At 39.2% G+C, this 15,355-nt stretch overlaps 2 protein-coding genes across 2 annotated transcripts; both read left to right on the forward strand.

Moving 5' to 3' along the window:
* Positions 1–1,270: 1,270 nt before the first annotated feature.
* Positions 1,271–1,582, forward strand: LOC307122021 (histone H4; the record flags this gene model as incomplete). Its single annotated transcript, XM_079809823.1, has 1 exon — positions 1,271–1,582. The coding sequence occupies one exon, from the start codon at positions 1,271–1,273 to the stop codon at positions 1,580–1,582; it is 312 nt and encodes a 103-aa protein (XP_079665949.1).
* A 676-nt stretch (positions 1,583–2,258) lies between these two features.
* Positions 2,259–2,633, forward strand: LOC307122016 (histone H2B-like; the record flags this gene model as incomplete). Its single annotated transcript, XM_079809818.1, has 1 exon — positions 2,259–2,633. The coding sequence occupies one exon, from the start codon at positions 2,259–2,261 to the stop codon at positions 2,631–2,633; it is 375 nt and encodes a 124-aa protein (XP_079665944.1).
* Between the last annotated feature and the right edge of the window lie 12,722 nt (positions 2,634–15,355).

Raw genomic sequence — 15,355 nt, forward strand, 5'->3', positions numbered from 1 at the left:
AGGATGAAACTATCATCCCATTTTTGAGGAGGTGCGCGTCAGGGTACGTGCGCATCACACAGCCTACGTCGTAGGTACGGCATACACTTGATGCAGAAGTATATATTGGCCTTAAGCCTGATCAAAGCTTAGTTCTGCTCACAGCACATCTCAAATAGTCTCTGACAATTGTTCAGTCTAATCATGGCCTTCCCCTCTCTCTTGAGCGTATAGCTGGCTCATAATTGTACGGCTGTGGTCCGTCAAATGAGTATGAATAAACATTTACAATTTCCTCAGCATTGCGACCAATTGTTTTCCTATTGTTGAAATGGACCGCACTCCCTCCCGTTACGTCACTTCCGTTTTTGCATTTTCAGATGCGGAAGTAAAATGTTCTCACAAAAACAACTCCAGAAGCCTTAGTAGCATATTAATAAATATATTTTAAAGAAAATCTAGTTCCTATTTTATATATATATATATATATATATATATATATATATATATATATATATATATATATATACACACACACACATTGATTCACTGGGGGCTGTAACCTGCAATATGCCCTTTAATAGAGAAACTTATCATGGGATATACAGCTCATGAAGTCTATCAAAATATATGAATATCAAAAACTCATTTGAATGTTTTACTCAAGTGTAGATGATATAAAAAGTGACATGAAAGGTTTTATGTGGTTGTATGCTGATCGTTTTGCCTGTTTAAAGGTTAAAATGTATGCAGTCAGTAAAGTTGTGTTTGTGAAAGAGTATCAAACGTGAACCCTTTTAACATTTAAGTTTTTATACAATAATTTGTTGGGGTCTCCATTGTTTGTGTTTTCTAAATTCCCATTACTAAAGACAACAACAACAACAACAACAACAACAACCGAAAAACACTTAAAATAAACATGTACCAACACAGGGATAAACAGAAGATATAATAGATGTGCCTCTCTATTATTAGTAAAATTATTAAATAAGATTGTGAAATTACCTCTTGTGTCTCTTCGTTTATAGTAAAGCACTTTTCACTATAAACCACTGTAAATGATATGATCTTTGTGAAATACATTTTATGAAATGAGTTTTAATATGAATAAACGTCAGGGTTGAGATTTTATGACATGTGCTCTAGTTTGGGGGAGGGGTGTGTGCCATGTGACGCGGTGGTGGTTTCTGTCAGGTCCTGTAAGCAAATGTAAACTGCTTCCTTGTAGCGTTTATTATCCACTCGTTTTTGTACGTACGACTGAGGTACTTAATACTTATAATTAACCATGTCTGGAAGAGGCAAAGGCGGTAAAGGGCTTGGTAAAGGAGGCGCTAAGCGTCACCGTAAAGTTTTGCGCGATAACATCCAGGGAATCACCAAGCCCGCTATCCGTCGTCTGGCTCGCCGCGGCGGTGTCAAGCGCATCTCCGGTCTGATCTACGAGGAGACCCGCGGAGTGTTGAAGGTGTTTCTGGAGAACGTGATCCGCGATGCCGTGACCTACACCGAGCACGCCAAGAGAAAGACCGTCACCGCCATGGATGTTGTGTACGCGCTGAAGCGGCAGGGACGCACCCTGTACGGCTTCGGAGGATAAACGCCTGAAATCAAGACAAACCACAAACCCAACGGCTCTTTTAAGAGCCACACACTCCCTCACCTAAAGAGTCATATCACAGCAATGCTGGTTATACATTATACCCTTTCAAATAAGCTGATCTGGATAAAAAAAAAAGTATGTAAATTCTGCAAAGAGAACATTGGCTTTTCTAATTTCTACACAATTTAAGTTTCTTTTAAGATTTTTTAAATACTGTATTGCGTTAAAATCAGCTTTTGGCTGATATTTAAAACAAGAGTTGCAGTGTTTCTTTCAGAGAATATAACGGTCTATTGCAATTTCAAGCGATTTACAGAATCAAGAACTAAATTAAAATAATGAAAATAAAAGTGATATGTTAGTGGTAAAGGGGCTATTTTAAAAATGGATCTTATTACTTTATTCTAAAAATGAGTCTTCAGACTTCAATCAAATCAAAAAAGAGCGGGACATGAATAAAGGAAACGAAAATGTGCGGGGTCTTCTTCAAACATAAAGGGGTAGGCGGGGCTAATATTTACCCGCTGCTTTCAGTTGTCCAATGAAATACGAGTTTATGGGTTTGGCCTATGAAAACAGCCAATCAGAAGATTCTCGTATCTCTTAGTAAATTAGCATATGGCGGTGAATAAAAGCCTCTGTATCGCTCCTGAGCGCACATTGACTCTTCATCATGCCTGAACCAGCAAAGTCCGCGCCCAAGAAGGGCTCCAAGAAGGCCGTCACCAAGACCGCCGTTAAGGGAGGAAAGAAGCGCAGAAAGTCCAGGAAGGAGAGCTACGCTATCTATGTGTACAAAGTCCTGAAGCAGGTTCATCCTGACACCGGCATCTCCTCCAAGGCGATGGGCATCATGAACTCTTTCGTCAACGACATCTTCGAGCGCATCGCCGGTGAGGCGTCTCGTCTGGCGCACTACAACAAGCGCTCCACCATCACCTCTAGAGAGATCCAGACCGCCGTGCGTCTGCTGCTGCCCGGAGAGCTGGCCAAACACGCCGTGTCCGAGGGCACAAAGGCTGTGACCAAATACACCAGCTCAAAGTGAGGTGACCTCTGACCTTACCCACCCCAAAGGCTCTTTTAAGAGCCACCCATCTTCTCATTTAAAGAGCTTATAATGCTAGAGATTAATTGATAGTTGTTCCACTGATGGTTTGTTTCTGGAAAGTTCTTTTGAGAACAAAGTTATGTAGTAAACCAATTGACATAAACTACTTAAAATATTGAATATAAACATGCAAATGTTGGCAGTTTAGTATTAGAAGTAGGCCTAATTGAATGGGGTGCATCTGGGGCAGGACAATAGAAACAACTTAGATTTTCTCATCCAATTTCTGTGGTAGTGAAACATCTTAACGATTATGCTTGTGGTTATACAAAATTGCTAAATTTTACAAAACCATACTTTCAAACTCAAATATTTCAGTGCAATTATTATATAGGCTGCATTCACACTTGATGTATTTTTTTTTTAAAGCTGCCAGCGTCAGTTTTACATTATAATCCTATGGAGTAAACAGTGTTTCAAAAAAAGTCATGAGCGTTTTTTTAACGCCAACGCAGACGTCTTTTTCTGCAGCTCAGTACGTCTTTTACCGGAGTCAGATAAATCCCAGCACATAGAGGCCTAGTCCACACGTACACGGGTATTTTTATAACCGGAGTTTTTCCTCCTCCGTTTTAAAAAACAATCGCGTCCACACAAGCACAGTTTAAAAAAAATCTCCGTCCACATGAAAACGCAAAACTGCGCTATGATTGGCTGCTTGATTTCCACATGGGTCCCATCCACGGCACCGATGCACTGAGGGATGCCATGGGCTCAGTGAAACCCTTCTACAAGTTTACTTTGGAATCAGTGACACTGACAGGTAACTGTAGGGGCAGGGCTCAAGTGGACTGAAGCTTCACACACTTGCCTTACTACCGTAAATCCTCTAATATAGGCCCGGGCCTTTATTTTACTCAAGCGCATCGCGGTCCAGGCCTTTATTGGAAGGAGGCCAGAATTAGAGGCAGGCCTCAATTTCTATTTGAGCAAATCAAACTACCAGTAGAATGACTAAAAATTAGATTTTGCGTCTATTTCAACCTATAAAATACTAGGTTCATTTATTGAAAACGTACAGTTACCATAACATTATGGTATGCATACAGAACATTAACAACAAATACCGGTAATTCAGGCTAAATTCCAGTGTAGAAATATGGTAACAAAAACGTAGCAAACATAGGCTACCGGTAGTGCATTGTAAACACTTAACCATACACGGTGATAATTAGGTTATTGATTCATAACAAAAGGCAACAGACACCTTACCGCTCCAAAGTTTAACCATTCCTGTCTCGTTTGGTTTGAAGTTATAAAAAAAAAATCCTCCAATTCTGTTTAATCCTCATCCTCCTCAGTTTCCTCCTCCTTTTCATCTCTCCCTGTAAACTCCTCATCACTCGCGCCAGCCTCTACAACAAGTTAATTATTGTACAGATCCTCTTCGTCGTCCTCATGTTCCGCTGACCGCTGCGCGTCTGTTCTCATCCTCGCGCCGTAAACGTTAGCCTACCGGACCCGGTGACTGAAGTCTCACGTGCGAGAGAGGTGATCAGACATCCCAACCTGAAAAAAGTCATTTCAGGGAGGTATCTCTCCTAAAATTATGTAGATCACTTTTACTATTTACATAAGCTGCTTATACTACTATTTATGTAAACTGCTTTTATTTATATTTCATTGCAACTTTAAACAGGTCTAAGGAGTTTGTTGTTTTCATGTAGCCTTGGCAACTAGCCGACCTGAAAAATATGCACATGAAATGAAACTTGTTTAACTCAACCATAACATGTTAGTTACAAACTGTAGAGCGTGCAAGATTATCATTATGTTTATACTTTATACTTTCGATTTTTGGGGCGAGAGATAAAAGCCCGAAGAGATAAAAGCCCGCCCACACTGACAATTGATTGGTTGACTTACCGAAACAAGCCAATCAGGACGCTCTCCGTCTTACATGCGCTTAATTAGGTGCACACTAGCACACACACGTAAGGTTTCTCGCTCTCTGCCGTGCGCGCGTGCACAGTTTGTGTCTCGCATGCGCGCTCTTGCTCGCTCGCTCTAGATTGCGGGAGAATTTTACTAATTTGCGGGCATCAGGGAGCTGCTATAAATATGCGGGAGACTTGGGATGTCTGGGTGATTGACATGACCCCTGTGGTACTTGCATGTTACTATCACATGCAAGCATAATGTTGAGGCCTGCCCAGAAAAACGTTGGTTCTAATAATAGCCCCGGCCGCTATTAGAGACCGGCCTTTATTTACCTTCGGTGACAGCGAGACCGGCCAATGTTGGAGACCCGGCCGCTAATGGAATGCAGGCAAATATTAGAGGATTTACGGGTATGTTGTATTTTTGTATGCTGGCGCCTCTGTTCTGCAATACAATGAGATAACTGCACATGTATCTGTATGTAATAAGCGCTGTTAGCAGAGTTATTAAAAGTTACGTCCGCCATTGCATAGACTCCACTCATGTATAAACAAAAGCGATAACGGCGCACAATCTGATGTCAAACAAAGGAGAGAACAGCGCACACTTCGACTTAACAAGCCGAAATCTCCAGTTTCACCTTCTACACGACAACGCTGTAACCGGAGTTTCTAAAAAACTTCACCCTGGCCGGAGTTTTCAAAAAAGTCCGGTTTCAGTAACCGGATACTGCGTTTGCGTGTGGACGAACAGCCAAACCGCGTAGAAAAAGCTGCGGTTTTGAAAATACCCGTGTTCGTGTGGACAGGGCCAGAGACTCTTTCACCTAGATATTATCATATAGAGACTGTGTCTGTTCCCCGAATTAGTAAATACAAAAAAAACCAATCGAAACCATTCAACAGTAAAAATTTAATTGATGGCCAAAAATAAACAAAATATATAATACAGATGAACAATTGATAAAGCTTGGGTTGCTGAATATTAGATCCCTTTCCCCAAAAGTGCTTATTTTTAATGATATTACAGATAATAATCTAGATGTGCTCTGTTTGACAGAAACCTGGCTAAAACCTGACGACTACATTACCTTAAATGAGTCCACCCCCCAAGATTATTGTTATAAACATGAGCCGCGTCTGAAAGGTAAAGGGGGAGGGGTTGCTGTAATTTATAATAATATCTTCAGTATTACTCAGAAGTCTAGTTTAAAATATAATTCCTTCGAAGTTTTGGTGCTTTATGAAATGCTATGTAGTGTACATGATAAAACCTGTTCAACATTTGTGTTAGCTACTGTATACAGGCCACCAGGGCATAATACAGACTTTATCAAAGAATTTGCTGATTTTCTATCTGAGTTAGTACTGGCCGTAGATAAAGTACTAATTGTTGGTGATTTTAAAGGGTAACTAAACCCCTGCTCAGAGCTTAACTCCACCCACTGGCAATTTTCAAAAAATGCTGGAAAAGTGGGCAGAGCCCGGCGGACACAGAGGGGACGAACCGAGGGCGGGACTGAGCGGAGGGTGTGCACCTGAGACCCGCAGTGATGGGTTGATTGACAGCTGTCAGACTCGCGAGTCGCAAAGAGGGAGAATGACTGGAGTGACGCCAGCTTTGCAACAGAGCGGTCATTCTCCTACCTTCACCTGAAGTGGAGGAGGGTGGATTTTCTGTATCAGACACAAACCCGGAGCCTTATCAATGCGAGCCGCTGCTCAAACTGCGTTAACTCCCGATGCCGACGATGCTAGTGAAGCAGCCGCGCAAGAGAACTGACCTAATCTATCTGCGTCCGCGGCAACCACTTGTGTCAGGGTTTGAAAGCGCGTCGCCTGTATGAAAATTATCTGTACACATGACGCGCGGCAATAATATCGCAAGAAAAGCCTGACGTGTAGTGACAACTGCATTATTTAACCGTATTTTCTTCAATACAATGTTAAAGCAAGTGTCAAGTGAGTTTCATTCATAATGTTTCCACTTCATGTAACATGACAGTTCATACTGGAGTGAAGCCGTTCTCGTCGTGTGATTGGGGGAAACATTTCTGAGGGCGTGGTGAGCTCGTGTTAGGGGCGCGGATAGTGAGCCGTTGGAGGTACCATCCTACGTCACGATGTACCGCAACGTCCAATAGGAAAATTCAACTGCAGTAGCCACCGTTCAACCTTAAGAGGGCAGCACTTTGGCGGTTTTACACCATATTTTATAGAATTAAAACACTTTATACTCAAATGTCAAAACATTTACTCGAATCAATGAACAGGATTAATAAAGCCCCATTATTACAGATCATTAACTAAAAAAAGTTGGTTTAGGGTTTAGTTACCCTTTAATATCCATGTAGACAACGGAAAAGACGTATTGGGATTAGCATTTAAAGACACACTAAACTCTATTGGAGTTAGGCAACACGTGTCAGGAGCCACTCATCGCCATAATCATACTTTAGACCTAATATTGTCACATGGAATAAATGTTGATACCGTTGAAATTCTGCAGCAGAGCGATGACATCTCAGATCATTACTTAGTTTCATGTATACTTAATTTAGCTAAGGTTGCAAAGCCGCCCCCTCGCTTCAAAAATGGCAGGACAATCACTGCCGCTACTAAAGATTGCTTTTTAAATAATCTTCGTCATCGGTATCATCTGCGCAGCATCCCAGATAGTATAGAAGAACTCGATGTTGCAACAGAAACTGTTGACTCTCTCTTTTGCAGTACTTTAGACACAGTTGCTCCTCTGTGCTTAAAGAAGATTAAAGAAAATAGTCCAACGCCGTGGTACAATGAGCACACCCAGGCCCTTAAAACAGCAGCCAGAAAAATGGAGCGCAGCTGGAAGAAAACAAAATTAGAGGTATTTCGTAATTCGTGGAAAGAGCACATGATCACATACAGAAAGGCCGTAAAAACTGCTAGATCTGCTTATTTCTCAACTCTCTTGGAAGAAAACAAACACAACCCAAGGTATTTATTCGATACAGTGGCTAAATTAACCAAAAATAAAGCTTCAACTTCTGATGATTGTAAACAGCACAGCAGTAATGACTTTATGAACTTCTTCACATGTAAGATTGATCATATTAGGAAAACATTTTTAACCATACAGCCGTCTACTACAGCATCACATCAGACAGAGCATTGTAGTGTCACTGAGGAAAAATTACACTCATTCACTGCTATAGGAGAAGAAGAATTGGCTAAACTTGTTAAATCATCAAAATCGACAACATGCATGCTCGACCCTATACCGACTAGGCTATTAAAAGAGATGCTACCAGAGGTCATAGATCCTCTTCTTAATATCATTAATTCATCTTTGTCATTAGGATATGTACCGAAAACTTTTAAGTTGGCTATTATTAAACCACTTATTAAAAAAACGCAACTTGATCCTACAGAATTAGTCAATTATAGACCAATCTCAAATCTACCCTTTCTGTCAAAAATACTTGAAAAGGCAGTGTCTTCACAATTATGTTCCTTTTTAGAAAGAAATGGTATCTGTGAGGATTTCCAGTCAGGATTTAGACCGTATCATAGCACTGAGACTGCTCTCATCAGAGTTACAAATGATTTACTCTTATCATCCGATCGTGGCTGTATCTCTCTATTAGTGTTACTCGATCTTAGCGCTGCATTTGATACTATCGACCACAACATTCTTTTGAATAGACTCAAAAATTATGTAGGTATTAGTGCAATTGCTTTATCATGGTTTAAATCATACCTATGCGACCGTTATCAGTTTGTAGTAGTAAATGAAGATATGTCACACCGATCGGAAGTTCAGTATGGAGTACCACAAGGCTCAGTGCTAGGACCGCTACTCTTTACCCTGTACATGCTACCACTGGGAGATATCATTAGGAAGCATGGCGTTAGTTTTCATTGTTATGCTGACAATACTCAGCTCTATATTTCTTCACGCCCTGAAGAAACGTACCAATTCACAAGATTAACGGAATGCCTAGCTGATATAAAACATTGGATGACCGGTAATTTCCTGCAACTCTATTCAGAAAAAAACTGAATTTTTAATTATTGGACAAAAAAGCTCCACAAGTAGTAACCTAGAATGTCTAGCACTTGATGGATGTTCTGTCAAGTCCTCGTCGTCAGTGAGGAACCTGGGTGTGCTCTTTGATACCAATCTTTCGTTTGAAAGCCACGTTTCTAGCATCTGTAAAACTGCTTTCTACCATCTTAAAAATATATCTAAATTTTGGCACATGCTCTCAATGCAAACTGCTGAACAGTTAGTTCATGCGTTCATGACCTCAAGGCTAGATTATTGTAATGCTCTACTGGGTGGTTGCCCTGCTCGCTTAATAAATAAACTCCAGCTGGTCCAAAACGCAGCAGCTCGAGTTCTTACTAGAACCAGGAAGTATGACCATATTAGCCCAGTTCTGTCAACACTGCACTGGCTGCCTATTAAACATCGCATAAATTTTAAAATCTTACTTATTACTTACAAAGCACTAAATGGTTTAGCTCCCCAATACTTGAGCGAGCTCTTAACATATTATACTCCATCACGTCTACTGCGGTCTCAAAATTCTGGCCAGTGGATAATACAGAGAATATCCAAATCAACTGCAGGCGGTCGATCCTTTTCCTATTTAGCTCTGGAACAGTCTTCCTAACATTGTTCGGGAAGCAGACACACTCTGTCAGTTTAAATCTAGACTAAAAACACATCTCTTTACTGTGGCATACATATAAAACACTTTTTCAATGAAAGGATTGTTAGGCTGCATTAACTAGGTCAGCCGGAACCGGGAACACTTCCCATAACACCTGATGTACTCGTTACATCATCAGAAGAATGGCATCTACGTTAATGATAGTCTCTCTGTTTTATCCCGAGGTTTACTTCAGTCAGCCGGATCCGGGCCGTATCCAGTTCAGATGGTGGACCTGCGCCCAGAGAAGACCAACACAGGACCCCGAAGTGTCTGCAGAGACCGTGATTAGACTCCCCCTGCAACTGCCTCATCGACACAGCATCTCAATAAACCCGTCTCCGGCGTGTTGACTTAGATTGTTCGAATATTACAATTAAATAATACTTAAATCGATATGTCATACTCAATAAACCTGTCTCCAGCGTGTTGCCTCCGATCATTCGAATATTGCACTTTAATAATTATTTAATCAACATCATCCTCAATAAACCCGTCTCCAGCATGTTGCCCCCGGTCCCTCGAATATTCTGATCTATTATGACCTCTGAGCTGTAAAGCTGCCAGAATAATAATAATAATAATAATACGCTGTTTGTTAATTGGCCAGAGGAGAACTGGCACCCCGACTGAGCCTGGTTTCTCCCAAGGTTTATTTTTCTCCATTAGGTCACCTAATGGGGTTTTGGTTTCCTTGCCACTGTTGCCTCTGGCTTGGCGTGCTCAGTTGGGGACACTACATTTTTCAACTAAACATCAAAATAAATCTAATTAATAAACTAAATTAACCATTTAAACTAAATTACTGATCGAATTATTGATCTAAAGCCCACACTGTCACTGTATGATAATTGAAATGAACTGATGACATCAGCGTTTTTTCCAGAATGGCTATACAGCTGAATCATGCTGCATTATGCTGCATTATTTTCCTGTTTAACACTGTAAAGCTGCTTTGAAACAATCTACATTGTTAAAAGCGCTATATAAATAAAGTTGACTTGATTTGACTTGACTTTTAAAGTTGAAAAAAGTAAAACTTTTCTGATAAAAACGCCCTACGTCAAGCGCTTGTTTGACAGCTGACCAATGACAAGCGAGCGAGACCTGAAAGTGGAGAAGGTGCAGGTTATCTCCATGTATATTTTAGTCTACAATAAAACAAAATGTCATAAAACACAACCCTACCTCTTTTTGTTTACATTTAAAACAATATTACACATATTAATATGTGGTTCAGACAATAAGTGTGCATATATATGATTATCACTGTAATAAAATTAAAAGACATAAAACATTTGTTTGTCTCTTTTTGTTTATTGTCAGTTTGTGTGATCAATAATAGCCATTATAAAAGTATACGTAAAAGGTATAAGAAGCTATACAATAAATAAAGCTAACAATTCAGTCAAACAAAGTCAATGCTAGTAGGCGACAACGGTAAAGTTAAATAGCCTAAAAAATAAAGTTATGAAACTTCTCTTTACCCTCAGTCAAAACGATTTGCCAGGGAACAAATTATAGATTCATGAGACCAAAGATCGCCCGTTAGATCTACACAAGACGAATCATATCTCATGTTCAACCACTACAGGACATCAGAGCCAGCGGCAGACGGCAGAAGGAATGGCCGAGGAAAGGCTGCTCTCGTCGGGGTTAATGAGCGCTGAGCGCCGCTGATCCACTGGAGCTCACAACTCCAAAAAACATTAGATAATATTCAAATAGGCGCTCTCTTTATAAATAAACCACATATTTGAGCTTTAAACAAGTACATTATCGCCTGAAAAGTCTTAAAACTACATTTCGTCACACATTAATAACAGTAGTATTTTCAAATTACGCATGGTTTCTCATCAAGACATTTTGTATCTCTGCACCACAGCGCTCTTATTGCGGCTGTTGTTATAGGAACAAAAGACGCCCTTGGCTGATATTTTGAACCAAACGCTGCTGCTCTTGTCAACTTTTACTTGTCAAAAAAGACGTCAAGTGTGAACACAGCCTAACAACAACAAATGTTGAGTTTAATGCTATTTTAACATGTATGTAGTGTCTGAGACTAGCAAAACATAATTCAATCATAATTAAAAATCATAATTGTATGATTAGAAAGTCAAAACTTAAAAAATCTTCTGCTTTGAGACAATGTTGTTTTCCGGCAGTTCCCAGCATTCAGCACATCCATCTGTTTAAATGACATGATAAAATTATAGGGTTGCCAAATCACACATTTAGTTTGATATGTATATATGTACTTATATAAATGTACTTACTGGTTGGTATATATATATATATATATATATATATATATATATATATATATATATATATATATATATATACATATATATATATATATATATATACCAACCAGTAAGTACATTTTTACCATCACTCCCATAGACGCTGTATTGTAACTTGTTTTTTTGTAATTTTTAATGCAAAAGTAATAAAATACAAAGTTTGTGTTATAAATGTACATACATAAAAAAAAATGAAAATACAAAAAACGTTGCAGGATTGATGACCGTTAAAACGCGTCATCACAGTCTGTGAAAACCCTTTTTCCTGTGGAATCCCTATGGAGATCATACAAAAATAAATGTATTTTTCACTGCATGAAAAGTGGGATTTTCGACCCCGTAAACGCCTGTATACTCCCGGAAATCTCCCTAATTTTCGGCAGTTTTCGACAATTTAGAGGCAGCGAACGTCGCGTTCGTCTGTGCCACAAATTGTTGTAAACGAACCATGACGTAGGTGGAGACCATGACGTAGGTGGTCAAACATGAGTTCAATGGTCGCGGACTTCCAAATGTCCACCTCATCCAGCACACTCTCGCTTCCAGCAACTGTAATACAATCCATAAAGACAATAAGCAACCTGAAAAATACTCACATTGACAAAAAACGGATCTAATATAATAAATCTTACCCTTTTTCTTCTTGATCGACTCCGAGCTAAACTTCGCAGTTTCCGCCTGCGATGTAAGTTCAGGTTGTTTGTATCTGAAGCTCCGGCATGTCGATTAATAATACGTCTTACAGGCAGCTGGAAAACAATTACATGAGACTGGTATTAATAAAAACAGTCACGGTAAAATTAAACTAGGAATGAGAAACACATTAGAAGTTATACTTACACACAATTTCGTCGTGATCAGCGGTTAAATCTGGACTCGCGAAAATCGCTCCAAGCAGATAAGAGCTCACGGCTTCGTTATGAGGATAGTCTGTGTAAACAAAATGTGCAGTTTTAAGCTCGGATCTATTAACGCATCCATTTCCTTATACAGCTGAATAAAAGCATATTCTTTAAATCGTAACGTTACATTACCCATGCCCTTGTTCATAGCGCCTGCAGTTTGCCTCAGAGTTGTGAAGACGAAGACAGCCTCCTGAAAATTAGTCGAAAAAGTTGGTCGCGTCCAGGAGTTGAAGACGGCGTCCTGTCATTGTTGATCACGAAAAAGGAAAGCAGCAAAAAACATAGGAAATGTAAAAAAAAAAAAAAGTTTAAAGCTCGTCTTCTACGCGTCATGGCCATGACCTCGACCTCGCACGTCATTGGACTAGGACTCTACTATGGAACGCGCCCGGGGCCAAATCTCTTTATACGAAACGCGTGACTTATGACTGTTTCAACACGCACTGTTTGTCCGCTTCAACGCAGCGATTTTTTACGTGTTTCTTTTGTATGTGTAGACACGCACATTCTGGTCGTGTAACAGGCATACACGCACAGTCGACGCACAGTTTTAACATGTTAAGAAGACACATTTGAACGTGTTTCTTAACGCGCACATTCTGTACATGTCGAAGTGTAATATATTTTTTTTTAAAGCAGACTTACCTTAAGATGTAGCCTAGGCTACATACATATTAATATAAGATATTAATTAATTGCTTAACTGACTACTGTGCTAGAGTAAAGTAGCCTAATGTTACAATGTATATTAAGTAAATGCTTAATATTATACAATTACTATAATTTATCTATATGGGTTATTGTTTGTTTTTTTAAGTTAGGCTATATATAATTTCTAAAAGTATATATAGGCTAATTTACACAGCACATATTTATAACTGAAAACACACACACACACAACTTTATTCACTTTCACATAATAATGTTTTTGTAATTTGGTGTTTAGTTTGTTGTATAGTTTGTTTAATATGTTCTGTCTCTGTTTTGTTTCCAGGAACATCTGATGAGTGCTATAATAAAATGACTTCATTATATTTAAAATATGTTTTGATATACATTTTATTTATATTATTAATATTTTATTTACCCATAAACGTGTCTTTAGGAAGCCATAAGTTATAGAGACAAGAATAACTTTTGCCATTTAAATGCCACATTAATTTACTGAGGACCCATACAGCCAATGATCATGTGTGAAAACACTTATACATAAATTGATCACTTAGAAATAAAAACTAAGGTTTGAGAAAGAAAGAATATGCATACAACAAAATATATTGTTTCATAGCAGCTTCAGTAACAAGTTCAAAACAAATTCTGCTGTAAACCTAGCCTGGCGTGGCCATACTCAATTCCAGTCAGAATATGAGTCTGGTACCGCTCCATTGAGCTTTGATTATGGGGCGTGTTTCAACCGAGCCAGGAAAGACCTCAATTGGATAGACCCACAACCAATCAGAGCAACGGAGCGACGCGTAACGTTAGTTGTCAAATGTCAACAGAACTCAACTGCACTGTTACCAAGTCCGTGTTTTTCTCCATGTCCGCGGGTTGAAGCAACCCCAATTATGTGATTATATAAACCCAGGAATGCGAATTTTAGCAGGCAACCTTGCCAAAATAAACATATTTTGCCAACCAAACGCCATTTTTTTCCGGAGAACCCCCCGGAAAGTTATAGTTTTGGGCTATAGTTTTGAGTAGCAATTGTGCGCGACATTGCAAAAACACTTGGAAACCCTGTCTGCACGCAAGCTGGATTAAGTAACGTTACAAGAAAAAGATGAGTGTGAACGATCTTTAGCAGTAATAAAATAATTTAAGGATACACAGAGTACTTACCAACACGATCATCGTTTCTGAGAGAACTAGTGAAGGTGAACGCATATACGAACAAGTTCTCCGTTTAGGATAAGAGCAAATTCAACCCAAGAGCCTTCGATGACGTGGATGATTACGTTACTGTTGATCATCTGTCCATCATCGTCTAAAGCCCGCCCTGACAATTTCATTGGTCCGAACAGCTTCTGTTCGGGCATAATTCCTCCTCTATGGAGCGAGTCCAGACCGAATTGCCCCTAGCAACATTTTTTGTGGGCGGGGCTAAATTCGGCTGGCATCCAGGCTACTGTAAACCGGCTCTAACAAGCCAATATAGTGTCAATATTCAGCTCAAGTGACTTCAGTGTTGATTCAGTTCAGTTGATTTCAGTTCAACTGTAAATTCTTCAGTTGTGCATATTTGTGTGTAGTTAGATATATGCAAAAACAACATGTTTGGAAGAGTTAAAATAGTTTTGCACAAAGTGTTGCTTTTGCAAGCGATGTCTGATGTTTTGCATGTTGTGTGTTTTGTGTGTAGAGTTACAAGAAATGGAGCCATATTTTCAGAAATTGTGTGTAAGCAATTAGATAAAACTGTAAATGAATCCAGTTTATTTTAGTTCAGGACTCATAGTCCAGGTGTTGGTAATCTGTGCTTAATCTTTGTTCCAGGCAACAATTTTTTAACTCACGATTAACTAGATTAAGGCCTACTCTTGGCATAATTTAAACCCTGTCCAGGAAACCACCTCTTGAAAATTTGCATTGATAATTCATAAAATGTGGTGTGAGCTCAATTTAAATGACAATTACAGAAAAACACAATCTGACTTAACTATAAACACACAAACTTGTACTTTTCACATTTATGATTAATAGCCATTTAAAAAATCATTCACAGTGCAGGGTGGAAAAATGTATTTTGGCATGTAAACTGTCTGCTTTACTTGATTTATTTGTGTGCTTTGGTTCATTGTCTTGTTGCATCACATAACCTCTCTAAAGGTTGAAGACATGAACTGCTGTCCTGTATATATTTTTTTT

Source organism: Gobio gobio, assembly GCF_949357685.1.
Source record: "Gobio gobio genome assembly, chromosome: 25".
Taxonomy (NCBI): domain Eukaryota; kingdom Metazoa; phylum Chordata; class Actinopteri; order Cypriniformes; family Gobionidae; genus Gobio; species Gobio gobio.